General features: G+C 41.2%; 1 protein-coding gene across 4 annotated transcripts in view; it reads right to left on the bottom strand.

Moving 5' to 3' along the window:
• NR3C1 (nuclear receptor subfamily 3 group C member 1) overlaps window positions 1-27,726 on the bottom strand; it is a 74,066-nt gene that overhangs the window by 25,120 nt on the left and 21,220 nt on the right. For all 4 annotated transcript variants that reach the window (XM_074838927.1, XM_074838929.1, XM_074838926.1 and 1 more), the window contains exons 3-4: window positions 4,888-5,051; window positions 726-842 (exon numbers count right to left, since the gene is read on the bottom strand). In XM_074838927.1, coding sequence (XP_074695028.1) covers window positions 726-842; window positions 4,888-5,051 — 281 coding nt within the window. The remainder of the gene's footprint in view (window positions 1-725; window positions 843-4,887; window positions 5,052-27,726) is intronic.

Below are 27,726 nucleotides of genomic sequence, written 5' to 3'. Positions count from 1 at the left end.
GTACTGTATTAATCTCTACAGCTCAAGGAAAAAGTATCAAGCATAAAACATAGCTGACACTAATAAAAATGTTTTATGTCATTTTACAGCTGCTGCTAAATCTCTAGTTGATGTGGTCTTCAGTTTCTCATAAGCCATCCAGGACTTAGCAGAGAAGAAATATGTACTGGTACATTCAAATTTATTTATTTAACCTATTTTTTTTAGAGAGATTCTTACACGGACGTTTAAGAAAAATCCACAGCATGAATAAAAATAATTTCCTTTTCTTCAGTTTGAAGATACAAGCCCTACTCCAACTTTAGATCTGTGTCTCTGGGCTTTCCCTCTCATCTGTGGTTTCAGTGTCAGGTCACTCTCCTGAGTAAGGACAGGCAGGCATCACACTTCCCTGCAGGAGTTCTCCTAGAGTTCTGCTGTCTCAGATTCAGTAAAAAAGCAACAAGATATATGTGCTGACAGGAATAAAAAATAACCCTGTTTTGTGTGTATGACTCACTTCTGCTGAACATACTGAGAGATAGAGCAACTGATTATGATAGGAAAGCACAGGAGAAATTTTCCTGTAAAAACCCCTTCCTTTTCATTAAAATTCTCATACATGCCGTAAAATGCAGTACTCGCTTTTAACATATTAAAGTTCTGCTCAAATAATTTCCTTAGCAGCATGACCTTTACTGTCTAGGACTCAAAAATAAAAAAGGAATTTGAACATTTTAAGTTACCTTCGAGGTTCATGCCAGCCTGGAGACATTTCCGGTAGCGGCACGCTGGGCAGTTTTTCCTCCGAATTTTGTCAATAATGCAATCGTTTCTCCCAGCGCACAGATAGTTGTGCTGCCCTGTATTCACAGAGACAAACAAAAGAACCATAAGCTCTACAATTAGAGTAATAAATGAAGTCATTCATTCTTTCAGTAACGTTAAGGATCTGGGGACTATATAATACCTTTACTTATCGTACTTCATCCCTTGCAAAAGATCAGTCCCCATATGATTTCACGTATCTATACACCAGACAGTCTTCTCGTACTTAGACACTAAAGCCAATAAATTTATGTAGTAATCCTATTTTCTATTTGTTAATATCAGGCAAATTCTATTTTTAAAACTATTTTTCCTCTTATGTTTCTCAAAGCTATCTTCTACAGCACATTTCCAATTCCCCTAAACAGTTTGACAGAGATGTAAATAATGTTCATGAACACATTTTGAGAGTATGCATGTAAACATTTCCAGAGATACACAGACACAGCTTTCCTCATCTTGAAAGTCATGAAACCTCCTCCTTGTTTAACTTAAGAGTCTGAATTGGACAAACCAAGTTCCATTTTTATGGATTCACAGATTCCGAGCAAAACTGATCCTAGAAACATGGAAACTTGAACTACATAAAATAACTATTTCTTAGCTGTTATGGGCAGGACAACAGAAGAGTAGTATCTCTTCTTAATTATTTGAATTATATGAATAAATTTCTTAATCTAACTTATTTAGAGAAAGGTATTACTAAAAGATACATCCTTCTCCCAGATGGGGATCAAGAAAGCTGTTTCTTTGGAGGGCAGAAAGCTGCAGCCTAGGCTTTTACACCATTTCAAAGTCCTGACAGTATAATATTGCTAAAAACAAATACATTTTCCAAATAGTGAGTTATTAACAATGGAGTCTGAGAGTCTTCTCACAGGAAAAAAGCTTAAGGAATTTCTTTCAGGTCAGCTGTGAAAATTATGGGTATGCAGAGTCCATTGCTATGACTTTAGTCAAACTTCTCCAATGAAGTGTTTCAACGTGATATTCCAAGGAAGCCCTGAACCTTTTTCTGAATTAACCCTCCTACCTTTTTCATTTGAAGGAGAGGAAGAGGAAGCCTGACTGACCCCTGCATAATCTTTGTATTTAAGATAACCTAGAAAATAGATCCAGGATTAACGTTCTGTTTGCCATTAGTGTACTAATACGCACAGAACGAATACAAATGCACGCACACACGAAACACAAACCAGTGACTACCTGTCATTGCTGTAGAACAGAGACTACAATTTCACGTCTCACACAGACGTTCCGTGAGACCGGGGTTTCACACAGTCAATACAGAGGCTTCAGGTATAGATTTTCCTGAGCTGTTCCATTTTTTTCCTAACAAAGAGCTTCATCTCTGTGAATGTACTGTTTGGTTTCTTGTACTTACTACATCCCTATTCTTGACTTTTTTAGGTGAAAGCTACTCTATTTCTTTGCATTATATTATATTAAAGCCTTCTTGTCACATGAACATTTTGTGGAAAAATGAAGGGAAGCTGATGCCACCTTCTGCTTCATGTCTGACTGCCGCCCGGGGACATGCCAGCTGTACAAAGGAATGCATTTCACTTATCTTTGCTGCTCAAAAACCAGATACTTCACAAACAATACACTGATAAAAACTGGTAGTGAGCAAACGGAGACATTTCCAAGGGGATTTACGGCAGACGGAGGCATTTTACAGAGCAGCCGGCAGCACAAGCCGGCGCCCGGGGCTCTGAAGCACTGTGAGACTGAACAAGTCTTTGCTCATTTGAGCACACTGCCATGTAAAAAGGTTAGAAATTGCAGACAAAGGGGTTTGGAAGATGGGAATTAAAAATGCTGAAGAATAAGGACAATCTGGAGCACAGCAGGAGGCAGAGGTGTTGGGGGAATCTGAAGCGGAGGGGAGGTGTGAGGATCTGAAGCAAAGCGAGGAAGCGGAGGTGGGGAGTGGTGAAGAGCTGGGTTGGCAGCAGGGCGGGGGTAACGCGCTGGGAGGTGAGCGGGGTTGGTTCTGGGACCGGAGAAACCAAATCACGAGGGCTCTGAAGCACCAGGAAAATAAGAACGAGAACAAGGTGGCTCTGGCCACCGCGAGTTCCTGAGGAAAGGTCCGTTTACGTGCAGAACTGCGTATACACACACAGTTGTTGTCCCACTTTCATCCTTCCTCTTCTCCCCTAGTTCTGCTCTTCGCTGGAAGAAATACACTTTATATTGATTTTCTAGATACCGATACTTTCAGTTTCTGTGACTATTTCTGTCACAGTACACATGCCTGTAGACAAAGGTACGAAAAAGGGTTTCAGGCTAGAGGCTGGATAACAAATGTGCAGAGTCAGCTTGATCTGTATACTAACAGGTGCCTAACAGGCAGCTATTAATAAAAAGGATACTGCAGAAACAAATTCTTCTTACATATGTTCCTAGTAAGAAAAATGCCTATAAGAGACAAAAGCAAATTATTCATTCCTTAAAGTGAATACTAGAACTAAGAGATCCTGGAAGAGCTCCTGAAAACATCCACAGTATCTATTGGAAGGATTAAGGTTGGGATTACCTGTGGAACAATAAAAATGAAAGTGGAGGTAAGCCTTGAGGAATTACTGCAATTTTTCAGCTACAAGCCTGCTTATATATTTAACGTTAATACAGGTAAGATGCAGCAAGTCACATTGCTGATCAAAAGGAATTACTGGGTTGATTTCTTCATCTATCAATACTTTTGTGATTTATCTAAGCTTGAGGACGGGCAAAACCATTGCTATGACATTTATCCAGCTGCAATATAGTACTTCTTCTGAGGCACACCCGGTGACCTTATTTTAATCAAAGATACAGATGAGTATTTGCTTCAAATAAAGAGCCTGGCTCTAAATGGGAGCACAACCCCAGACAGGACTGGCTGGGAGTCACGGAGAGCCCGAGCAGCTCAGTGCTTTGCACTTGAGCTCGTATTGTCTCTTCTTAGATTTCAGAAACAGCTTCAGCTTCCCACAGAACCGACATCCTTTCCCCGCGACTAGCAAAAACTGCGATATGAACTTGACTTTTCCAATCCCTCCGAGAGACTCTGCATTTCCACAGAGCTCCCTGCTGCATCCAGAGAGCTGGGAGAAAGTGCTGCTTCTGAAAGACCGAATGGTGGCTCGTCTCTGTCAAAACAGCCTTCCCTCTTCTCCACTGAAACCCAACTTGCAAAAACATTAGCAAAAAATGGTAAGTCTGATTCACTTCAAAATACCAGTAATGGCTGCGTGAAGGAGGTACGAGACAGGAAACCCTGTAAGGTTGTGTCTAAGAACGACATGATTTCAGGATAGAGGAATTGCTGTCCTTTGAGACACCGAGAATATACTCCAACTTTTCTGTATCTCTCTGATACCGAAACCAAGAGTCAGACATTGAGGTTCACTACAAAACGGCTCCTTATGCAGCCCTAAAATCACAGATTACTTATTGTGCTAGACACACTACAGATTCACATTTGGTTTTCCATCTTCCCCATTTTCCAGAATGATTTTCTTCCTGTGATGAGAGAGAAATCTCGATGATCCAAACTCACACACATGTTCCTGTTACCTAGTTACCCCTGCAAACAACACACGGACATGTATGGGATTTAACCAATATTGCTTATAGGAAAAATTGTAGAACTATTATAATCCTGCATACAACAGATGTATCAAGCTTCATGTACAGTTTTATACACAAACCAGCTAACATTAAACATAAAAATCACAAGCTTTACAAATCTAATGCACACAGACCAATATCTGTATATAAATAGGACAAATAAACAAAAACAACAGTGAAAGCAAATGAAAGAAACAAAAAGCCAAGACAACAATACATCCTTTTGCTCTGTGAGTGAATGGGAGCATTTTATAAATGTAAATGGAATCTATGCTTCAGATAATACACCATTATCAATCTTATTTACTATGAAAAGATCAGTGATATAATGGATGGGATTTTCCAGTAGGATTTCAGCAAAAACATCGATTCCCATAAGATTAAACAGACTGGTTTTGAATGTGGATGATATGTATGTGGATTTTATATGTTTGAACAGCAAATTCATCAAACCAGTCTTACCTTCCACAGCTCTTTTGAAGAACACTTTGCAGCTGCCACAAGTAAGAACACCATAATGACACCCAGAGGCCTCGTCAGAGCAAACAAGACAGAGCTTGGGAGGTGGTCCCGTAGTTGCTGAGGTTGTGGATGGAGAAGAGCTTACATCTGATCTCATTCCAGGGCTAAAAAAAAAAAAAGCATAAAAACGTTTTTAATTAAGATCTATGGGATACAGGCAAACATAATATTCATAACTGCAGGAAACGGACTGCCCTCATCCTCAAGTACTACAGTTTTGCACACCAAGTTCACTAGACTCTGAAACAGTTAAACAAGGAATTTTGTAAAACTTAAGTAAAACTGCATGGATTTTTCATGGCCTATTTGACTAGGTCAAGATTACTTCCCTTACACATTTCTGAAGCCAAGTTTCTTGCACAATTATTCTAGCCTTTAAAACTGACTCAAATAATATTTCATACTGTTGCTGTTGTCATTACTGACACATTCCCTGCAGTCTGCATCGAGTCCTACAAGAGCTTCATTTCCAGTATCATCACAGTCTTCTACTGGGATATTAATATGCAAGAAGATGTGCAAATTAAGCCATATATTGACATACAGTCACAGTAATAAATGATCATTTCACCCCAGCATTTTAGGAGAGGAATATATATTCCTATTTTTAGGATCTGGTTTTCCTTCATAAACATACCAACCATCTACAAATGAATGGCTAGTTCTTCAACAAAAAAAATAAATCATTGTTAGAACAATAAACAATCCACCGTAATCACCTTCGAGCTGCTTCTAAATCATAAGGGCTGAACCAACAGCAGCTGTGCCAAAGTTCAGAGGCTAATCTTATTCGGCACGTGTAAACAGTACGGCCCAGACCCGATGCATCACCTGTTGAAGGCTGCCTCGACACCTCCTCTTATAAGGCCCATTTTGTTGAGTTTATTTTCACAAAGTTTTAAACTTTTAATATGCAATTTCTATACTGTATGCTTGACTTAAAGTGATTTTCACAGAAAGTTTTGTCCAACAGGGTTCCAGCCACTTTCCAGATGAAGGTAGAAAATAACACTTTTTTTTTTAAGGCTTTGGTGCCTTTACTCGGAAACTCTCCAGGACATCCACGTTCTCTGATGTGGGCTTAACATTTGTATGTGGACTGGCTTTTGCATGGAAAATTCCTTTTCCTCTCCTCAAGAAAGTCTGACCAGATTTGGTCACACATTTAAAAAACAAAACAAAACCCAAAAAACACCGTAGTTCTCAAACATTCACAAAAACTCCAGCCCAAATCAAAACACTCCAACAGCTGGGAGGCTTTACTTTCAAACAGGTCGATTCCATAGGCCCCATCCCCAGAGATCAACTGAGAAATGGCCCGTCCAGAGAGTCAAAGGATTCTGCTGTTGCGTTTGCTCTCACCAAGAGGGAGTTTGATAATAAAAGCAGACAAGGAGTGGGAATCCTACCGCTCAAATACAGAGGGATAAGAGTCAAACCAGAATAAACGTGTCAATGAAGTCCACGCTTTGACAGATAGGGAACCAGAGGGCAGAGAAAAGTGAAAATTACTTGTGTTAGGGAAAAAAAATGAGGTAGTACAGGCATGCAAAGACCCCCCTAAAAACCAGAGTCTGATATGAGCTAGGGAGAAGGTGACCTGTATCTAAGCCAGAGCAGAGAGGGCTGAGCAGATAACCAAAAACCGACAAGAACACAGCAACAGCTCAAACATGCTGGAATAAATGTGGGAAGGAAAAAAGAATAAGACCAGAACAAGGGTGGTGCAGAGGCTCCAACAGGAAAGGCTGGCAGTGGGAATTAGAATGAGTCAACCCTCAGGGAAAAGGGAAGGAAAAAGCCCACCCAGGAAAGACCACTTCTTTCCAGAACCTGGGAAAACTCAAATCCATCACATCACTCCTTTGTGTTCAGGAAGTATTTGTGAAATGCTGCAACACTTTTACTCTATTACTCTGCAAAGAGGCTGACAGCCATCATCAGCTAGTCTGTCAAGTGGCGGTCACCCATAGGTTGTAATCCTGTTTATGATCCGTATGATGGCTTTTCTGTGTTTTCTAATTAATTTGTCTTCTTTAAAGAGCAGGAAGCTATAATAAAATACTAAGGTTGCACAACCCAGTGCTCAACAGCCAAGTAATGGCTGAATGTAATTCCACCCAGTTACATTTATGTGATGTCCTTACACACACACATCTTTAATTACACACTCATCCTAACTTCTGCACAGCACGCCTGCCTCCCCCAGTGCAGAGGCGCTCTCGGAATGAATACTGTAAGGATGGCAGCTGCCATCTGCACGGCCCCATCCCCTCTGAGGAAGAAAGTGGTGATGGCTGTGGGTCTGCAGGAAGAGAAACCTCACAGTTAAGGAAGCTGAGGATTCACGTCTACTTCTGTCTCTTATTGTGTGTGACTGTATTTGGTTACTACAAGCCAGCCTTTTCAGAAATCCTGCCTTCTTAACACCCAGCTCGAGACCCGGCACGTACTTTGAGGAAAGGCACGCTGCAATCCCAGCTCAGCGGAGCTGGGTGATACCCAGCTCCTCTGCTTGGAGCATCGCTTCCTCACCACGCCAGTGGCACGGGCGCACGCCTTCGACACGGGTCGTGTTCTGGGTGCTCCTGCTGTGCCCGGCAGATCCCACCCAGCGTTACTGGCAGGGGAGGTCGGGGCTGTCTGAGCTGGCACAGAGCAGAGCCCAGCGCTGGCCGAGCCGCCCCAGCAGCACAGCCCCGTCTTCCCAGGCCACCGCCTGCGCCCCGGGGCAGGGCTGCTCTTCCACCAGGACTGCAGAGGGAATCACAGACCAGAGTGCAACCCGGGCTGGAGACCCTGCACTGGCTTCTGCTCCCTCACAGCTTTCCTGGCTGATGAGACAAATAATTTTGACTACAATGCTTTGCTTCCTTTCATGCAACACATTCTACTTTCTTCTGTTGTTTGGTTTGTCATGGTGGTTTTTTATGTTTGTTTTCTTTTTTCCCCCCAGCTTACTGACCCATTTGGAAAAAGGAATTAAATTGTATCTCCACTTTATAGTGTCATATTAAATAAAAATAAGTAAAATCAACACTTACCTCAAAACCAAACAAAGCCCCCTATTAAAAGCAGTAATCACTGGACAGTCAAAAGCTACTGTAAGTGGCTTCCTTTTCTCTAAGGTTTTAGGCCCAGTGGCTCCTTTTCTCATACTAAAAATCTCAGTTTAAACATTGAAATATAGGCTGGGAGTCTGTGATTTTCAATAAGGAATATATAACTTGAGAACTTCATTTCATTAAAATGATTAAAACCAGAAAAAGATGGAAACATCTTTCTATGCGTAGTTTTGAAGACAGCTGATTTAGATACAAAAATTACACTCTTTATACCTTACAAATTTCTGACAAAAGCATTTTTAAGGAAACATTCATCAACTGTCATAGAAACTATGGTAGCACCAAACATATTCCACTGAAACTTTTCAATCACCTTTAATTTTTAAACAGGGCTCATTTTCTGTACCAGTACCACAGAAAATGTAATATGAGAAAGAAAACAGATGATATGACTTACAAAACTAAAAATAAATTATTACATTGATTAATAAAGCAGTAGCCAGCAATCTAATCTGGGCTTCTGGCATATCTTTTCAAGCCTGGCTGTATCAGATAAGGCCAATATTTACTAACTGCGTGGAGAGCTGCCAGACACTGACAGTGCCCTGGTTGTGTAAAACACAATTTTGCTTGCCTGAAACACGGAGAACAGGAGGGATTATAGTGCATAAGGACTCCTGCAAGAGCTACAACAAACCGGCTTGAGGTTTAATATAAATCTTTTACCTATAGTTATACGTAGTCAAAGACAAACAACCACTTCCTAAGGAAGAGGTAAGGGAGGGAAATTACACTCCGAAATAATACAATAATAAAAAAGCTACCTTGCAGTTATTTGCAGAAATGTTTTTAAACTCAAAAGAAACCTAATAAACTATGATTCTTATCTAAATAAAAGAAAAAGTTGAGAAGCATAGATGGGTCAGGAAAAAAAAAAAATCCAACTTTTAAGGGTTCCAATTTGTAAAAACTTTAATTAAATTTTATTTTGGGAGGGAAGGTATTGTTTGCTTAAGGGTATGAGCACCATTCCCACATACTTTCAGAAACTATTTATATATAATCTATTTTTATTCGTTTGTGTAGATACATTTATTGTTTCCAGTCAAGGAAACATATGGGGGTAAAATGGAAAGACTTAAAGACAAGAAGATGCAGCCACAGTAACGAGCTCTGTGGAGATCAAGTTGTTTAACCAAAGCCATTTCTGTGTTAATCATTTACCAGAGACTTTCAAACCAGGCTCAAGGTTCAAACCTCACTGAAGTCGGGTGTGGTAACGTTCATGGCAGCGTGCAGTTTTCCTTCCTCGGGGTCCCCGACCACCGTGGGTCACGCTGTCCTCCCGCGGAGGTCGGGGCCGGGGGACATGCTTGCCGGTCACGGCAGCGCCGCGCTCCTCCAGCCGGGACATGGGCCATGGGCCACCAGCAAAGCCACAGCCCTGCAGTCGGCTGTGGACGTTTGGGCAGAAAGATGTGGCAGAGAAAGTTAATTCGCTCTTCTGAAGAAACCTTCCTCCGGCACACTTGTTCATTACTGAAGAAATTGTTTGTTTTTTCCTCCTTCTATCTTTACTGTGAAGAATATAAAACCTCCCCAATAACAACACAGAACGTGCACGCTCCCATACGCTGAACCTAACGCTAAAACATTATTTAAAAAATATACTACCTTCCTGTTACTTTACATTAATAAATGGAAAAAACCCTCTAGTGAGATAATGAAGAGATGAATACTTTCAGCTACTAAAACTCCTACTCATTTCCAGTCTCCAACTTGCAACTCTACCAGCACACCAAAGCTCAGGATGATCAACCTTGATCCCATTTTACCCAAAACCATACCCAGCCCTAGTACAGTTCTGCTGAAGGGTAAATCCTTTTAAAAAATACTTATTAAATTAGCACCAATAGCAAGTTACACACATGCAATGAGAAAAGAACTTGGTTAACCATTTAAAAACTAACTGCATTTAAGGAGAACGGCTGCAAGCTACCGTCCAGGAGAAGCAGCACCTCAGGAAATCCGTGGGGCTGCTAGGCAAAGCAGCAGCTGCCAGCTTAGCTATTTTCACCTTTTTAAGAAAAAATCTACCCTGAAGAAAAGTTCAGGGGAAATGCATAATACAAGTTTTTTTTCAGACATAGGTACAACTAAGGTATTCCTGGTGCTATTACGAATTATAAAACCAGAACACTTGCAAATGGCTCCTGAAAATCTGTAAGGAAATGTGATTCATGTCCAACTGCCAACTCCAAGGAAAGAAATGGATGCAATATGTCTAGGGTGGGAAGAGACAGCTCAAAATTTGACTATATTTAAGTTTAAAGCAGGGTAAAAAGACTATTATTTTTGCTCCTACTTCTAATCTACTGCTTTACAAATAGGAGTTGCATTTACTCTGCATGATACAGCCACAAAATACTGCACACTCTAAGTCCTGCTTCTCCAGCATAAGTCACCTTAGTACTGAGCTAACATATTCTTAAAAGCGAGTTACTTATCTGCTTAAGTAGTGTCACCAAACCAACAGTGAAGAAATGATTTTCAATGTCAATGCCATCTGGGCCTCGTGCTTATCTTCCAGCAATGAGAACAATGTAAACACTCAGCTGCACACACCAACTGAGTACATTTTTTGAATTGCTTGCTTATTTCTTTATTAATTAGAGAAACTATTAATTATTTTATATACCCTCTTCGGCAGGAAGGTAGTTTTCAGTTCAAGCAGGAAAAAATTTTAAAACAAGGCTACTGACACTATACTTTTCATTATCATATTAAATGTGTATTTGCCAACTGAAAATTATTTCAAAAGTGCGTTTTGCCGAGAACCTGAACCACGGGTTACAACGGTCTCTTCTGTCTCTTCTAACATACTCACTTAAGTTTAAAGAGACTGAAAATTGGTAAGAACCAATGTTTTCCCCCCCAGGCTGCCTGCAAACTCCACGCAGACACACAGAGGCTTCGGTCTGTCCAGCCACCACCGAGGGCACACGCAGCTCAACCCCTGTCAGCGGGCATTAAACGCACGGCGAGTTACCCAAAGCCAGGGCTCAAACACCTCTGCCAGCTGCCTGAATGTACAACACACCCGCAAACCCACAAAACAAACCAGAAAGCCTTCCAAATAACTTAAAAGTAGGTAGGTTCTGTATAAAAGTTTTCCTTCCTGCTTTGTACTTAAAACAGAGAATTGAATTGCTCTGGTAAAAGCACTGTTCTTGATTACAAGCATGTCCCCAACGATGCCATAATAAATTAAAAATCTACTACAGATTACAGTATTTAACCAAAGCCTGTGAATAAAAGCACCCAGTATTACTGTTTTAGAGACCCCTTACAGCCAAGATGATTAACACCATTTCCTTTATCGCGCATCCAGATAAACACCATATCATGACTTGATAAACCAGGAAACCAGATTCTGAACTAACAGTCTAGTTCTGTGCACACGCCTGTAACTACCAAGATAACAGCAACATGAGGAACGGGTCACCCAGAAAGGATGTGGCCAAATTTGCTTCACTGCTGGATACAGAAACTCGTGACAGAGAAACAGGTTATCTTACAACCAGGTTGGCAGGTACCATCGTGCCTCCTCCTGACATTGTCTCTGCATCAGGATAAATTTTAGCACTAACTGACAATGGAGTACTGGGATTCTAATTCACAGAAAAATTGAAAATATGAGACCTACCTGAAGCAGCAAAGTCTCAGAATCAACCTCTCCATCTGCAGAACAACATACACTTTACCATCCCTTTAATACAACCGAAGCAGACTGTAGGATTCATTGTTTTGTACAAAGACACCTCAAATACCATAAATGTTTTTGCTTATATTTTCAACAACTCAGGTGCAGCATAACAAGGACACGACCAAAGTATCCAGACTGAGTCCAAAGCAAAGTGACTTCAGTTCACACTGAGAAAAGGCTTTACATACATCCATTATGAAAGATTTTATGTATAAAATTACAATTACTATTGGCAAACAAAATAAATTGGAACGAATACCTTTCCCCTAAGTGTTGCTGTACAGGCCCAGTCAAACCTTGGTGCTGGCAAGGTTTATGATCGCTGTAGAGTCCAGAGGTCTGAAGAAGAACCTGAATTGCAAACCTAAGTGCTATTCTCCATAAGCATATGAAGAAACAGTATTTAATTAGAAACCCAGTACACGCAGGCTCTGCCTGTGCAGGAAGCCCTGCCTTCCCTCGCCCGTCCCAAGCCCACGCCTCTCTGGAAGCTGGCAGGAGCGCCGGCACCACGGCCATGGGCACGGGACACGCACACGCCCTGACACGGGAATGCTGCACCCCCTCCAACCCCACACGCCAGCGGACAGATCTGCCGCTCTGGACAAGCGGATACATCATTCTGTGCGGAGCAGAGCTCCAGTGACGAACTCGTGTTGTTAAGAACAGGCTTCAGAGGGAGCTTGTGTTTCTCTGTGCTAGGCAGAGGTGGCAGGGACTGCCATTGCAAGCTCTGCTCTTTCGTTTCTCATAAATTACACTCTATTAAATAAAAATAAACAGGCAGATACCAATAGCACGTTAACAGAACAATACTTCGCAGAGATTCCCCACACGGCGCAAGGGAAGCAAACCCCGCTGTCGAGCGGCGCAGGTTCCCCGTGGCATCGGGCCCTTTTCTCTCTCTCAAAGCCTGCACCAGGTTTACTCCACAACCTGGGGACGCGCATCCCAGCGCAGGTGACTCCGCGCACTCTTTAACGAAGTCGCCAGCGCCGGGCGGCTCGGAGGAGCCTCCGGCAGCTCCAAAGCCCCTGGCACCAAAGACACCCCTTCTCCCCGCTCCGAAATGGCGTCCGCTACCATTTTAGAGCTCACACAGGAGTGAGAAAGAAACACTAACGCAAGGGAGCGACGCGACTTTTTTTTCCCCTTTTGGATACTCTCCAGAACGTAAAGGTTTCAAGGGCACAGGCAAAGCTTTCTTGGAATGGATAAATGGTAATTGATGTTGCAGCTGCAACCTTAGCTAGAGCTCTTGGGATTTCAAATGTACTACAGCCCTGAAGTATTTATGACCAGAATATGATAATTAAATTATATGTTCTAAACTTTTACATTTATTACAGTGCTCCAGTAAAGCAGCCAAAAAGTCTTACCTTCAAGGGTAGGACTTAATTTCTATATGAATCAATTTATGCATATTTTTCCCAAAGGTCTTTTTTTGAAATTTCATTGTGTATCCTTGCTTCCTTACATAAAGAGGCAGCAAAAAAAAAAAAAAGAATAAGACAGAAGCCAGTACCTTTAAATTTAAATAAAAACCTTACACAAAAACAGAGAATCAAATCATCCTGGGCCATCCTAATTCTTTATGCTTTGCTGGATAACAAAATATGCATTTGATCTACATATATTTACAGACAGGTTGTGGATCATCTGAAAACTTGACTTTCAAGAACTCAGTCTTGCAGACAGATCCAGCCTTATATGTGCACGTACGCACCCTGCATTTACAAACTAAGGTGCAAGCAGGTGTGTCTGCAAAAAGAGACCCTAATTAGGAAGGCTGCAAAACTAATATGCACTCGGTAAAAGAAAGCTCAAAAATCTAAACAGAATTAGAATTTTTTTTTTTTCATTTTAAGCACAATACACAAAATTGTTCCTAGCCCATTCAATCTCTGAACGCTGCAAGCACCGTTTCCGATCTCAGCAGCCACAGAGGTATGTTCTACCTGTGTGACACTTTCTTGGAAGCAATTTCTTAGTTTCTGAACCTTGTGAACTAACCAATGCACTCACCAAAAATTTATTATCTTAACATAGGTCCTTTACCACACTAATTTAATTTCCTTCCTTACATACATTTGCTTCCTTACGTTTGCACACCGAATTCAACAAGACAGCAGAGCTCTTGCACAGAGATACTCTGTTGTTATTAGCACAGACCCATGAGCTTTGATCAGTCACAGCATTTTAGCTTATCCTATGGAGTCAGCATATAGCAGAAAAGTATTTTACTTATGACAGCACCCTTGTTAATGTGGTACCAGAGGAACCGAACTTAAAATATTAAAGAGGATTTGCTCCATTAGTGACCTCAGCATGAGCTATGTACATTGCTCTGGTGGTCTCAACGTCAACGCTTGTGCCGATCACAGGACTGCAGTCGCAGGCTGCCAAAATGGTGTTGCTAGGATAGAAGGCAAGAGACATCTGGAAAGCTGACTCTAACGTACAGGGGAAAATATTAATGGTACTGTAAGAAATGCAAAGATTAAACTAAACTGTAATAGTCACAGAACAGATATTTTAAAAGCTGCAGGATAATGCTTGCATAGTCAAATTGAGTCATAAAGCTATAAATAAATTTAGACTGGTAATTAGAAAGTTCACTTCTGCTATTTTGAGAAAAAAAATCAAGACTCTTCTGCTGCCAGTGTAACCCTCTAACAGTAATCCGGACACCAATTTTTATGAATGCATACACACACACTTATTCAAACACAGTTTGTGCTTTTACCAGCACTGCAAAACTATTTTCTGCTTTGCCAAAAAAAAAACCAAACCCCAAAACCAAAAAACAAACCACTTAAAAGACAAACAAATCAATAAACACAAATAAGAAGTAGAAATAAAACCTTAACTTGGGAGGAGGAGGAGGAAGAGGAGGAGGGAAAGATGGAAACAGGGCAAGAGAAGCAGAAAGGAATGTTTCTTCCTTAATTCTTTCTACAGCCCTTCAAGGAAGCTCTGTTTAGAAGTGGAACAGATACTAAAAGAAAGGCAAGATGGTGAATTCTTCAGAACACAAACTCCATTTCCTTGTTGGTCTGTATGAAGCCTTGCACAATGTGTCTTTACCCTTGGCATAGGCTTTCACACTTTTTTGTCAATGAAAATAATACATTTACATATGGAGCAGTTTATTATGGAACATTAACCAACGTGTTGCATTCTGGGCTCTGCTTCAGTGGAAATATATGGAGAAGAGGGACGGGGACGCATGCCAATTTTAGGTTTTGGCCTCAGTCCATTTGATGCAGGTCCAGGATGACTTGGTTGACTGTTGAGTCATAGGTTGGTTCAATTGACATTATTTTACATTTGACTAGTTATTGTTCTTTAAACTTTGAACAGGAGTCCAGAAGCTCAAAAAACACCAGTGAACCAAAAAGGGGCTAAAGCAGAGTTTAAACAAGATTCTTAAGCAAGAAAAATACTCTCCTTAAATGACATCTACTTTTAGCAGAGACAGCTAAAAAGCCAAAATTTACCTCACAACTTAAAAAATTTCTGTTATATTACCAAATATTTGTAACACATAATATTAACTTCAAAATTACTGAAGAAGTTCTGAGATATCCTCCTCCCCCCATTAACACAGAAGTGGGAAGGAGAAGCAAACCTTTTCCCCTCCAAAATAAATAAATCAGTGAATGGGTACTGTATTTTTAACAGATATAACAGTAATCGGTTCCTGATATATTAGATCATCGTGTATACTGTTAATTCACTTCAGCCAACACTCAATCTAAAACAAAATGAAAAAATTTAAACCCCAAAAGTTACTGTTTCAGTACTGAAGGTAGACTTCTATTTGGGGTCAGAGAAGTCCTCAAACACTATTGGTTTCTGCTTTAAAAACATAGATGTGTTTCACATGGATGGGATCAGAAATGCACTGAATTTAACAACAGAAATTTTTAGCGAGGGTTCAATTCTTCTTATTTTGAACATGTCTACTTGACTCATTTTCCCCAATTTCAGGCAGCCAGTATGTTTTCAGTAGTTTTTGACCTCCTGTGAGGGAAATTCAATGTTATATCCACTTGTTTTCAGAAAACTGATCAGCAGCTAAAGAAACAAGCAGAGGAAGAACTTGAGCTATCTTTAATAAGAGAAATGCAGTGTGAAGGGAGACTGGGCTTTGTTACAACAATCTAACAAGGAGGGAATCAGCTTTCATAACTTCCAAGAGCATGAAAAACAAACAAACCCAATAAAAACATTGTATCTTGAGTACTTTGCTGGAATACAAAAATACTTCTGATGATTTTGAGATCTTAGTCACAGAGGAGGATGACTGCAAGATGTTCTTCTCCGTGCTAAAGGCCAGACTTGAGGTTCAGCGCCAACTTAGTATAAAGAACTGTGTAAGGGGCTACCCCCGACGCGTGTGGATTATGTTCCCCACTTAGCGATGAGCAATAACTTCACTTGAAAGGGTAGAGATTCTTTTTTATCACATTCGAGAGAGAACAGTAATTCTTGAGGGAAAGATAGGGAGCAAATTCACAATTCTTTGTGACTTAAAAATCAGAAAGTTGCTGAAGGACAAAACACCGTGATGCACGCTGCAAGGTTCCCCACGGGACAGGCTGAGACCTCCCGCTCTGAACATGCTGTACATTCAGTTTTTGGTGCATTCTATCCTTCATATCCAGACCAGTGTGTGTACACAACAGAGCTTAAAACTGAGCAAACCTGTCTGAAAGGTGTTCTCCAAAGTCTTACAAACAATTCTGATGCCCTTAAGAACACTATTTCATTTAATTTTAACTGGCCTCTGACATGTTTGACGCAAAGAATATATATGAAGCCACTCTTCCCCACACATGAACAGGAAGAAAAGGATGTAATAAGTTTATTGACACAAAATCAGCTATCTAAACTTGTGTAATCTTTTCAGAAGGATGAGCATCAAGTAGTACCATAGACCTGTAAGATGTTTACAGCTACCGTATGTAATTTTCATGGCACTTTTAAGTCAACTTTATTGAATTATCTAGTAAAGCGCTATAATCACTTTTGTCAACACTGTTAGGCAATTACGATTTCTGCTCTAACATGCACATGCAGTAGGTCAGTATCTGCTTTTATTTCCACTTGGCATCCAGGTCACACACTCGAGACTATCAAGATGTTTCATCACATGCCCCTTGCTGTGTACTCCCAGACTTTACACGCTCTTCTTGTCTTGGGTTTTTGTCCCCACAGTACATTTAGGTCTTGCCTTCTCTCTCTCTCTCCTGGATTTCTCCTATTATTTTATCCACTTTCCTCTGTCCTCTTCCTCTACCCCTCCCCATCAGATGAAGGAAGCTCTTAATTCCTTCCTTGCTGAACCTCACAGGGTTTCCTGGCCACATTGTTCATCTCTGCCTCTTTGTATATTTTCTCTTCCTGAGCAGCCCTGGGAACCCCTCCCAATTTAAACTCCATCTGTAAACTTCATTAAGAGGCTGTTTACCTCTCTCACATAACTATCACGAAGGTGACTAGTCAGATCATCCCAGAGTCTGTACACACCTATCTCCACACCATCGCTCTCCTCTGAGAGCATCTCCTGTGTCTTAAGGACATTCCGTGCATTGTGTACTCATTTCAAGTTTGAAACAGTGGGGACTCCAATATTCTGTCAGAAAAGCACTAGAAACTTTCCTGGTGGGAAACTGGTTTTCTTCTCCCGAATTTCAGTGTTCATTACAACTAGATGCACTCTTATAAAAGTCCTGATGGCCACTATGAGTCTTTTACAACCCATCACTCCCTATCACTATCTTTCACTAACAATTTGGTCTCTCAGGTTTGGTATCTCAAATAGAAAGTTTTAACTATGGTCATTGTTCAAGATTTACTTAATGCAGTATATAGTGTGTTCACATCTGCAACAAGTTAAGCCACTGCTGTTTAGTTTACAAAGTCTGTTCCAGTAAGAGTTGCATTATTCCTTGTGCAAAAATGGGAAGCTCTTTACTACTGAAATATGTAAGGCAGAATTCACTGCATGATGATTTCAGAAGAGGCTAGAGATCATCCTACTCACCACCTGAAGAAAACAGTGTTTAATTCCACTTTTAAAGACTATGTATTAGCCACCCAGGTCCTTACTTCCCTACAAAAGTCTAATTATAAAGGCTACTGACAAAACAGGTATTTCATCTGTTCTCCATATATTTCATGAAGCCAAACCATATAAAAATACTGCTTTTTGAGCTGCAGCTAGGAAGGGTTTCAAAGCACAGAAGGTGCTATAAGAACCTGCAAAGAGCATGCAAGAGACGAAAATCTGGCAGAGCCAAAGACAGAGGATAGGGAGGAAAAAAAAAAGAAGGTTTTTCTGCCAATTCCTTCAAACATCTCTGTTACCTGTCAGATGAACAGTCAATCAATCAATCCTATCTTTTAAAAATATTTACATAAAGCAACGGGAGGAAGAAAAAAGATCCATTTCAATCAGACATTATTGAGAAGACCCCATTGTGGCACAACTTCCATTTGCATAAGTCCTAGCTTCATAATCAGCATTTTCAGTAATGAATACTACAGAAACAAAACAAAGCAGCATTCAAATTCCCACGGCGCACACAGGAACAAGCTTTTTACTCCAAATAATTTACTGTTATGGTTTCAGATAGTGGAGCACAGCACCTAAGACAAAGGCAGTGGACGCACTGACGTTTCCTGCTCTGAGGGACACCCCAGCAGCGAGCAGCGCTCCTCAGCGCGTACCAGCACCCTGCTCCCGAGGGTGCTAAAGCAAGGTGTGCCAGGAGCCCTGGGCCATGGCCAAGAGAGCACCTGAACCTCTTGCTGCCCTCAGCACCAGTTGTCCAAGTCTGGCTTGGGTTTGTAAGTAAAGTCCATAACTGATACTTAAACATACTGACAGAGTTTAATAGAGAAGAGATGCTGACATTCAGAAAGTCTTAATTTTTCAAATAAAAAGCACATTATGGTGCTTTTCTTTTATCTAAACCGCAACATTCTGGTTTTAAATAAGTGTTTCTCCTATTGCAGTAACAATAACTTGCACCGTTAATGCATCTTCAAGAGACATTGATCAAATGGTTCTGCAAACTTCAACACTGTATGAGATCCTCTCTCACACAAAAGCTTATTTTACCCTTGTAAAGCTCTTCTCAGATTCATGGAGCTTCGGAGAAATTAATTCAATAACAAAACTTCTTTATGAACCAGGAAAGTGGTTAATCTTTGCTTATTTTTAACGGAGGCTGAGACCGAAGCAGCACAGCAGCTTCCAGACATGTCAACAAAACCTGAGAGCAGCTGGGATCAGCCTGGTTCTTCCAGCGCTGCTCGTGCTCAGGCCAGACTCTCAGTAGCCCCTGATTACAGGTAATTACCACAGGACTGTTTTTAGGGTGAAATAAATAACTGCATGATCAAAGACTCGCGTTATTTCCAGTTTGCACTAAAATATGTTAGGCTATATAGTCTTTGAAGTAAGGACCAAGCCCAGCATTTCTGTTATGTCACTTACATGTTCCATCTGAGAAACATTAAACAAAGGTCAAATTGACAAACAAGAAAGTTTGCTAATAGGAACAAACTGAACATTGATTGCACACTTAACTCTTTGTTTCAGTAAGCTCTTACAGCCTGTGGTTAAGCCCATGTTTAAAAAGGGATTCACTTTGCACAAGTTTATATGACTGTACACGCAGTGCCACTGCCGTTCCACAACGAGGTGTCAGTTGTGAATCTGCGCTGCGCTGGCCCTTCCCGGGAGAAAAGGAGCCTCTCGTTTTTATGGAGCCATCCCACGGCACACATGGCATTTTTAGTTTTCGCCCTGCCTAGGGAAGCTGCCTCAATCTAATGTACTTGTGACAATGTAATAATGGGATCTAGTCGAGAGAGGCAAACCAGATTTTAAAGGTCAAAGTAATACCTGAATCGTGCAAGATGGATACAGTCTTCATGTTTCAGTGTCTCAAATGACTGATTTTTAAAATATAACTGAGATGGTATCATCAAATAAACCACCACCACAGAAAATGAAAAATAAAAATAACCAAGAACTAACACATCCTAAGAATAAAATTTTTAAAAAATAAAATTTAGGGTCTGAATTAATTTCACCTAACTTCAGGAACCAAAGGAGGTACTAATTTTAGAAGCATCACTACAATGAACACTCACCCAGTCAATACAGAGGGACACTTAACAGCAAAGAGTAATTCAAGCCTGTTTCTCTCTTCCACTGCCCAATGCACAAAACTGAACTTTAGGTAATTACGCTCTTCAATTTGAGACCTCAGCACACCTAAATATGGATGAGATTAACCAAGGCCTGAATATAAGTTATACTCAAATTGATATGAAGGAATTATTTTCTTAAGTTTCATATTTTCTTGTTTCTGATGCTGAATGCATAATCATTATAGATACAGCTTTTCCTACCCACAGTATAGATTTTCCTGTTAACCCCTATTCTGTTATTCAAGACATAAGAATTGATTCTCCAAGGTGTTGACCTACTGTCACTTCCCAGTGGCTTCTAAAGCTACAGACGCTGAGGTTTCCCCAGTTCCAGAAGAAAAACAAAGCAAACACTCTGAGAGAAATATACCAATTGTCTCTAACTGCTAACACTAAAATAACAAAACCACCAACTTCCATTATTTATGCTACTTCTCTGTATTTTGGAAGCTGTGGTGTTTCAAAATGCTTGGAACAGTCACAACTTAAACCATTTTTCCACTGTGACAATCCATAAAGAAATAACAAATAGAGCCAAAGGTCTGTAGTTTTTTCATCTTAGTTGTAGATGGCTTGAGCGAGGCCAAGAACTGGAGATAAGCAGGCCAGCCTTTTCAAGGAGAGAATGATAAGTGTTTCCCTGTATTGCTTATTCTTGCAATTTTAATCACAAGTCTTGCAGCATCTGGCACTTTTCCTTTAGCCCCGCTTAAGGGCTTACAATTGTGAGAATCTTTTTCCTCGGAAAATCTGTACTGAGCTGAAAAACGTATGCACCGAAGGGTTAAAAAAGCAAGGCAGCAGTCCACTTGAGTATTTTCCAGCATCTCATGACAAAGTTGAGCCTCAAACCATGGCGCTGGTAGTGGTTTTAAGCTTTAAAAGAAAAACTTGAAATATTTCAAGGACTTTGATGAAGGAGGAAACAAATTCCACGGGTCCCTGCTAACAGGGTGTGAGAAATTCCAGCTCCTCACGACAGAGCCCGTTGTTAACGGACCGCAAGTGGTTAATGACCAGACTTGAGGGCATGTACATGTGGCCGTGTACACGTGCACACACCCTAGATATACGTGCAGGTATTTTCCAAACTGTGTGTTATGGGAATAGAACGCATTCAGATGCCTGAAGCCCTACGGAGATTACATATTGCAGAGCCTGGCAGAGGCCTAATTACAGCCTTAACTGCATCCAGTAACGTGTGTGCTCATCTTCAGCTTTCTTCCCCTGAAACCTCTAAAGGCACAGAATAAACCAATCTTCACTTCTCTCCTACTGCAGTACCAGTAGCTTCCTTACCCTAGCTGGGAGTCACTTGAGAGCACTGTAAAGTCAGAAATAATGGAATTAATTCCTTTCAGACTGACTTTTCCTGTTCAACATTTTTTAATAAAGCCACCAAGCAAAAACCATAGTTTTATAAATATTACAGGGACTGTCATTTACACAAACCAAGGCCTTGAAAAGGCCAGCAAAACCACTAAGTAATCTTAACTTGATCGTGGAGACTGGAAACAGACTGGATATGCTTTGAAGTGTTGAAGTGTTAAAATGGAAAATTAGTAACGAGGAAAACCATTCAAAATACTCAAAACCAGTTTCTACCAAGTATTATTGTTTTCAAAAGCAGCCTTTAAATTCAGTCCTCAATTACAATGTGAAAAGAAAGTTTTCACACACAAGTTTACAGGAGAGCTCCTCACACCCTTCTCAGTAAAATCAGCATTTTACCTCACATTTGTTTGAGGTAACTGGAAGAGAAGGCAGCTCCTATAATCAATCTTCACTGTTCTAAAAATGTCCACTATTTTGATTTTCCAAGATACAGAATGCTGGGTCTCTTCCTTAGATTTCTAAAGCCTTGCCAGAAAGTCAGAAAGCGTGCCCGTTTGTCACTACCCAGCCGCTCGCTCCCTCACCATCCTCGCCGCCTGCCAGCGCGACCGCCCGCCTTCGTAGTCAGCTCCGCCACCCCCAAGAAGGCCAAACCTGCCCAGTAGTTGCCAGAAGTGCAACTGCTGTTACAATCCAGCATTACTGCAATGGAGATAGTCTGTTTTAAAATGGATATACACCTATGCAGATCATAGAAAGAGATAAAATGAAGTTGGAAGCAGGGTTCTATAGGATAAGTAAATTAACCACAGGAATACGTGTGTTGCTGTTTCAGCTGTATTGCCAAGGCATCCTCTGATTTCTTTTTGACCTCAAACTAAAGGCCAAGAAGAGAGATTACATCTCAGACTGCTGTTTAATAAACAATTACTGTAAAGTTCCCTGTAAAAGCAGATTTGCTTTAACATCCCAACAGTCATAATTCCTTGGTATATATAACATCAGGTGAAAGGATGCCATTGAAATAACCTGCCCATATATTTATCCCAGACTGAAGAATGAATGCACTGGAATGAATAATATATACATTGTGTTGGTGCCTTTGAAAAAATCCTTTGCAGTTCAAAGAGAGCCACAACCATGAGCCTCAAACCATGTGCTGAAGCCTTCCTAGCATAAGTATTTTCTTTTGGAAGATGTGAGCATATTTTGAGGGGGGAAGGAAAGAGACACGGGAAAGGAGGCAAGTTTCCTGGCAGATCTTTAGCATAATTACACCAGCAAAAAGATCAATTACAGGCATTCATTCAGACTAATTATTCTCCAACTTACAGCATAGACATATTTAACTTAACATTACACAAATTAGATCGCTCAAATATCGGAAGAAATCTAGCCACGCAAGTGCGAAACGCTGGGTTATCCTGGCCAGATGTGTCCTGGTACCTGGAGTGCTTCATTTAACGTTCTGAGTCACCTTCCCCTGACTTGTAGTTCAAAATATGCAGAAAATACTATTGTGAAAGGTGATTTTCCAAGTAGAGCAAGCTCTCGGTTTCAGGTACACGGAAGGCAAGCAGTAAGGCACTGGCCCCGAGGAGCTGTGCTCCCCCGGCACCTTCTACACTGCGACCGGCCAAGAGGCTGCGTGTGCCCGAGCACCTCCCTCTGCGGCAGGCACAGCTGCCACAAACAACGAATGTCTCAACTAGGGAAAGAAAATTAGTGTAACACCGCTCCACAGTTTAAAAAAAAAAAAGAGATGAATTTCAAGACCAGCCACTTCCCCACCCAGCATTTGCAAGATTGTTTCTTGAAGGCTTCTAAGCAAAGGTCAAAAGCTCCCTTCCAAAATGCATACGAGCCAGTATCCGAGCAGCTCTGCTATCTTCCCCTGATTTTAATATTTAGGCCAGGAAAGCTATTTAATTGGGAAGAAAAAAAAGTTTTATTTTTTCTATTTGAAAGGAAAGGAAATGACCAAGTAAAAAGGCATTCTTCTGAGCCTGAATGCAAGTCACAAGTTGCAGGATAGCTGGAGGCCAGCTGGCGCGCGGCCCATTTACAGTAAGTTGTTTACTTGTTGTCTAACCGCTGATAACTATGGAGAGTGGATCCACGAATCCAAAAAAGAACTTTTCTGTGCAGAAAGGAAGGAAGAACAAAGCAAACAACGATAAAAATATTCACCACCGATGGCTATTACAGTCCCTTCTGAATCAGTACAGCTTTTTTTTTTTTTTAAATATGATTAAAAAAATTTAATGTAGAATTAAAACCCTTATGTATCAAATGAGGCAAAAACATTTAGACATAAGCAGGAACTGTATTATTAAAGAGAAACAATGATGCCATGCACGTGTTCCCCATTTAAAACTCTAGCTTTCAGGGCTCTGTGCTCCTTGAGCAAGTAAAGTACAAAGCGTGTGCAAAACTGGAGAAGATGTGCACGTCACAGACAGTTAATTCTTTCTAAGAGCTCTCAGTTATTTAAGTTTAACCTTGTGATTAAAGAGAAAAAAACTGCTGACGGGTGTTCGTAAATATTCCAAATGCCGAAAGGCAAGTAGAACTGACCATACACGCAATGCCTTCATGGCTGTTTTACTGAACACGAAGTCCTGGCGTCGCGGCGTCGCCCAGGGCCTGCACGTGCCGTCCCGCGCCGCGCTCCCTCCCAACCAGCGAGCAGCAGCCCAAGGGCTGTCCACGCAGCTCCTCCTCCCTTCTTCTAGCATAAAGCGGACAAAGCTTTGAGGTCTGAGCCATGCACTGACCCTGTAGGCACTGGGGTAGTGGCTGCTGCTCCAACGTGCCCTAAGGACTCTTTTGGGAAGAGCAGCCGTGGAAGCGTCCTGGGGACGGGCACTCTCTGCCCACGGCGACCGACAGCTCAAACCAGCGACCCATCCCGCTGGTCTCAAGGCAAACGCAGAGTTACTGTGTAAAACCACCGCACATTCAAAAACATATATTACCAACGTATGGATATTCTGTTGATAAGCCTAAAAGGCATCACAGATACAAGAGCCAGTGAGTAGAGGTTTGATCCTGACTCTGTTACTCATTCACAGAACAGCAGGTGCTGCCGTGCTGAGTCCACATCTGCATTTGATGTCAGTCAGCACACCCTGATCCCACTCCTGTGGCTGCAGCCAGGGACCACGGCTTGCTGCAGAGGTGGTAAGGAGCTGACAGGCAATATCCGCTTAGATATCCTCTTGCTTTAGATGGACAGCTACAAAAATCAGTTTGTTGCAGAAGATGACTTTATTCTAAACCATCTTTCATAACAAGACACTCTAATCTTGTCCCACATGCTGGGACTGACCAACAGACTTCAAACCCATGACTCAAAATGTTTGTCTTACATTTGCATGTCTACACTGAGACAAAACTGGCATGTTACTTCTCTAAATAATAGTATCAAATATCACCTTTCTATATGTACCTTCTAATCTAATTCAATATCAATTTCATTCTGAAAATTTTAAAATGTACTTGCAGATAGTTTCAGTAACTGCCAGTTGGTGATATAATGGAGACAAGCATCACTAGGACAGGAACAAAATAGTTTTCACTGGCCAAAATACTTCAAGTGAATTCCAACAGGTAACAAAAAAGATGCCAAGACAAGAGGAAGAGGTCAAGCTGGATGCCTCAATATGCGCCAGCTCAGAACAACAGATACTAAATCCAGAAGTACAGGGAGCAGAAAGGTTTTGGTTCAAGCCCAGGAGGTGACCCCGGGACGGGCTGTCGCCCGCAGCGGCTGGGTGGTTGATCAGCAGCACGTCCAGAGACCCAGCGGAGAGTTTATACACAGAATGGCTGCTTGGTTCCTTATTATTTGCATTTATGCATAAATAAGAGACACAGGAAGTTGAATATGCAAAAATTATGTTGTCTGAATGCTCAATATAGCTCTAACTTTCTGAATTAACGATCACCGTAATTTTTAAAAATCTAAGGTTGGTCTTCTACGAGAATTCCCTGCGTCCCACCGAGGACTCACCTGCCTGCATGCCTGGCAGAACAGAAACCATGTACAACTCGTGGTTTGGGTCCATTTCCCCACAGTTACCAACTTAATTTCTTCTCCCCTTCCTCCATCAAATCATTATATTTTTGTCTTGACCTTAAAATACTGGCCGATACACACCTGGATCATACCTCCTAACAACGTTTTTTTCTCCCCATTATCTGTGCTGCTACCAACAGGCAAATTCAGGTTGAGAAACACACATGCCCTGTACCGAACCCACTTTCAAAGACCTTCTGAAGGCCAGTGCAAGAAAGGATTTATTAGAAATATATTTATCTAGTTTTCATGAGTGCATAAAACCAGCTACAATTAATCTCAATTTCCATTTGTCTTTCTCAGCAGTACCACGAGGATGAAAAATACAGAACTTTAGTCATCTTCTAAATGTGGCTGAACTCATCAATGGTAAAGATGTCTAAAATATCACCATCTGTAAGGAACAGCAATATCCTTTTGCAAGTATATGTATATATTTTTACATTTTTCTGCACCTTTGTTTATTCATACTATTTTTATGTCAATAGCTTCCAGAAGGATTAAAAAAGCACTGAACTAAAAGTATCCCCCCGCCTGCAAAAGGTACAGTGTACATATACATCGAGAGTGATCTTGTCTTCACTGTGTCGCCGATAATACAAAAAGGAAGCAGAGACTTGACTAACTCATAGATCCAAACCAAAAGGTGAATGTGTCAACGTTAATGAGTGTTACAAAATACAACCAAACAGCTGATTCAGATTTTGAGATGCAGAATGGCAATAACTATAGGAACCCTCCCAAATGTCAACATTTCAGTGGACGTGATGCTACAAAAGTATTAATAAAAGCAGATGACAACAGACACCTGCAGAAGAGGACAGCAATACTGTTCCCCAGTTTACAATCATCTCATTCAGCAATGTAAATAGAAAATAATGGAGACACGTGAACATGAACACCTACTGCTGGAGAAGGCAAAAGAAATTCAGATGCACAGACCGGGGGCTGTGAAAAGAAGGATCTCGGGTAGTCCCGGGCAGTGAGAAAGGTAAAACCAGCTCTTCCTCGAGAAACTGCTGTACAAAGTGCAGGTACACAGCTTTGTTTTTACATTTTATGAACAAATTGTGACATATTACAGTAAAGACTGCTCAAAGACTAACTTAAACAAAAAAATTCGAAACTACTACTTGACTGAGCTCCAGAAGTAAGAGCAAGAGAGCAAAGCAGCGCTCACGGGAGTGAAGCAGCAGCCAGCGAGGGCACTGCCATCAGCTGCCCCCAGCCTGGTCTCATTTACTGCATGAAAAGTTCTTCAAAACACAAGCTGCAAACGCTGCTAATTCTCCTTTTAACAGCAACGTCTACCAGCACAATGTCTAGTCAGCTTGTTTGTATTATTCTTAACTTTTCACATGTTATGTAAGGTAAGTCCAAGCAATTAATACTTTGCAGTACCTGCATGATGACTCTTTCCGCTTAGAAAGAATTAGGAAAAACCCTCAGGGAAGAAATACACCAAGAATTTGCAACGCCATTCCCTGCTTCTGCATCAAGAACGGCTTTACTCACCAAAATTACAGTTCTGGGAAAACTGTTACAGATTCATCATCATGGGAAACGTACAGAAGTAACGCAAGGGACCGCACACGAGGAGCCGTGGGCAGAGGGGCCTGGCCAGTCCTCTCCATCAGCGCCAGGAAGGGAAGGACGAGTCAGGATCCCATGGCAACACGCTGCTGCCGACCTGCCCGACAGCACCGACTGCCCCTCCAGACCCCGGCCAAGCCCTTTTCCAACCACACACAACTGTACAACTGCAATGAGTACGAGCTCCTTCCCAACAGCCAATTTTCTCACCTTGCAGAACCCCCAGATTTAATGAATCTTCAAAACTAGGAGTTTACAGTACCAGAAAGCATTGCTAACAAAGGAACAAATATAATCATGCCTGAGCACTGAGTTCTATCCTTTGGTATTAGAAAATAAATATAAATAAATTACTGGAATGGCTAAAACATTGCCAATTTCTAAGTTTTCTTGGATGACAACATATGCTGTATTTGTAGAAAATACTTCTAAGCTTTACATTTAGATTTGTAAAAATTTGTATTAATTCTATTAAATTTATATTTATTCTAATACTATACGAGCATTGCAGTTAAGTTGGAGAGAAAGCAGCGGTGTAAGTGAAAAGAATTTTGATTTTTGCAAAGCTGGGGGTCTGACTGCTTTTGGTGGCGTGTCTGTGGCAGCGGCACAGGACTCAAAACAACGTTCCGCAGCGCCACTACAGCAATCTGAAGTGTGTGTGTGTGGGGACACACAACAGGAACAGCTTGGGAAAACTACTGACA

This window comes from Strix aluco, chromosome 13 (assembly GCF_031877795.1).
Source record: "Strix aluco isolate bStrAlu1 chromosome 13, bStrAlu1.hap1, whole genome shotgun sequence".
NCBI classification, from domain to species: Eukaryota; Metazoa; Chordata; class Aves; order Strigiformes; family Strigidae; genus Strix; species Strix aluco.
This window is presented reverse-complemented; position numbering and strand designations above follow the sequence as displayed.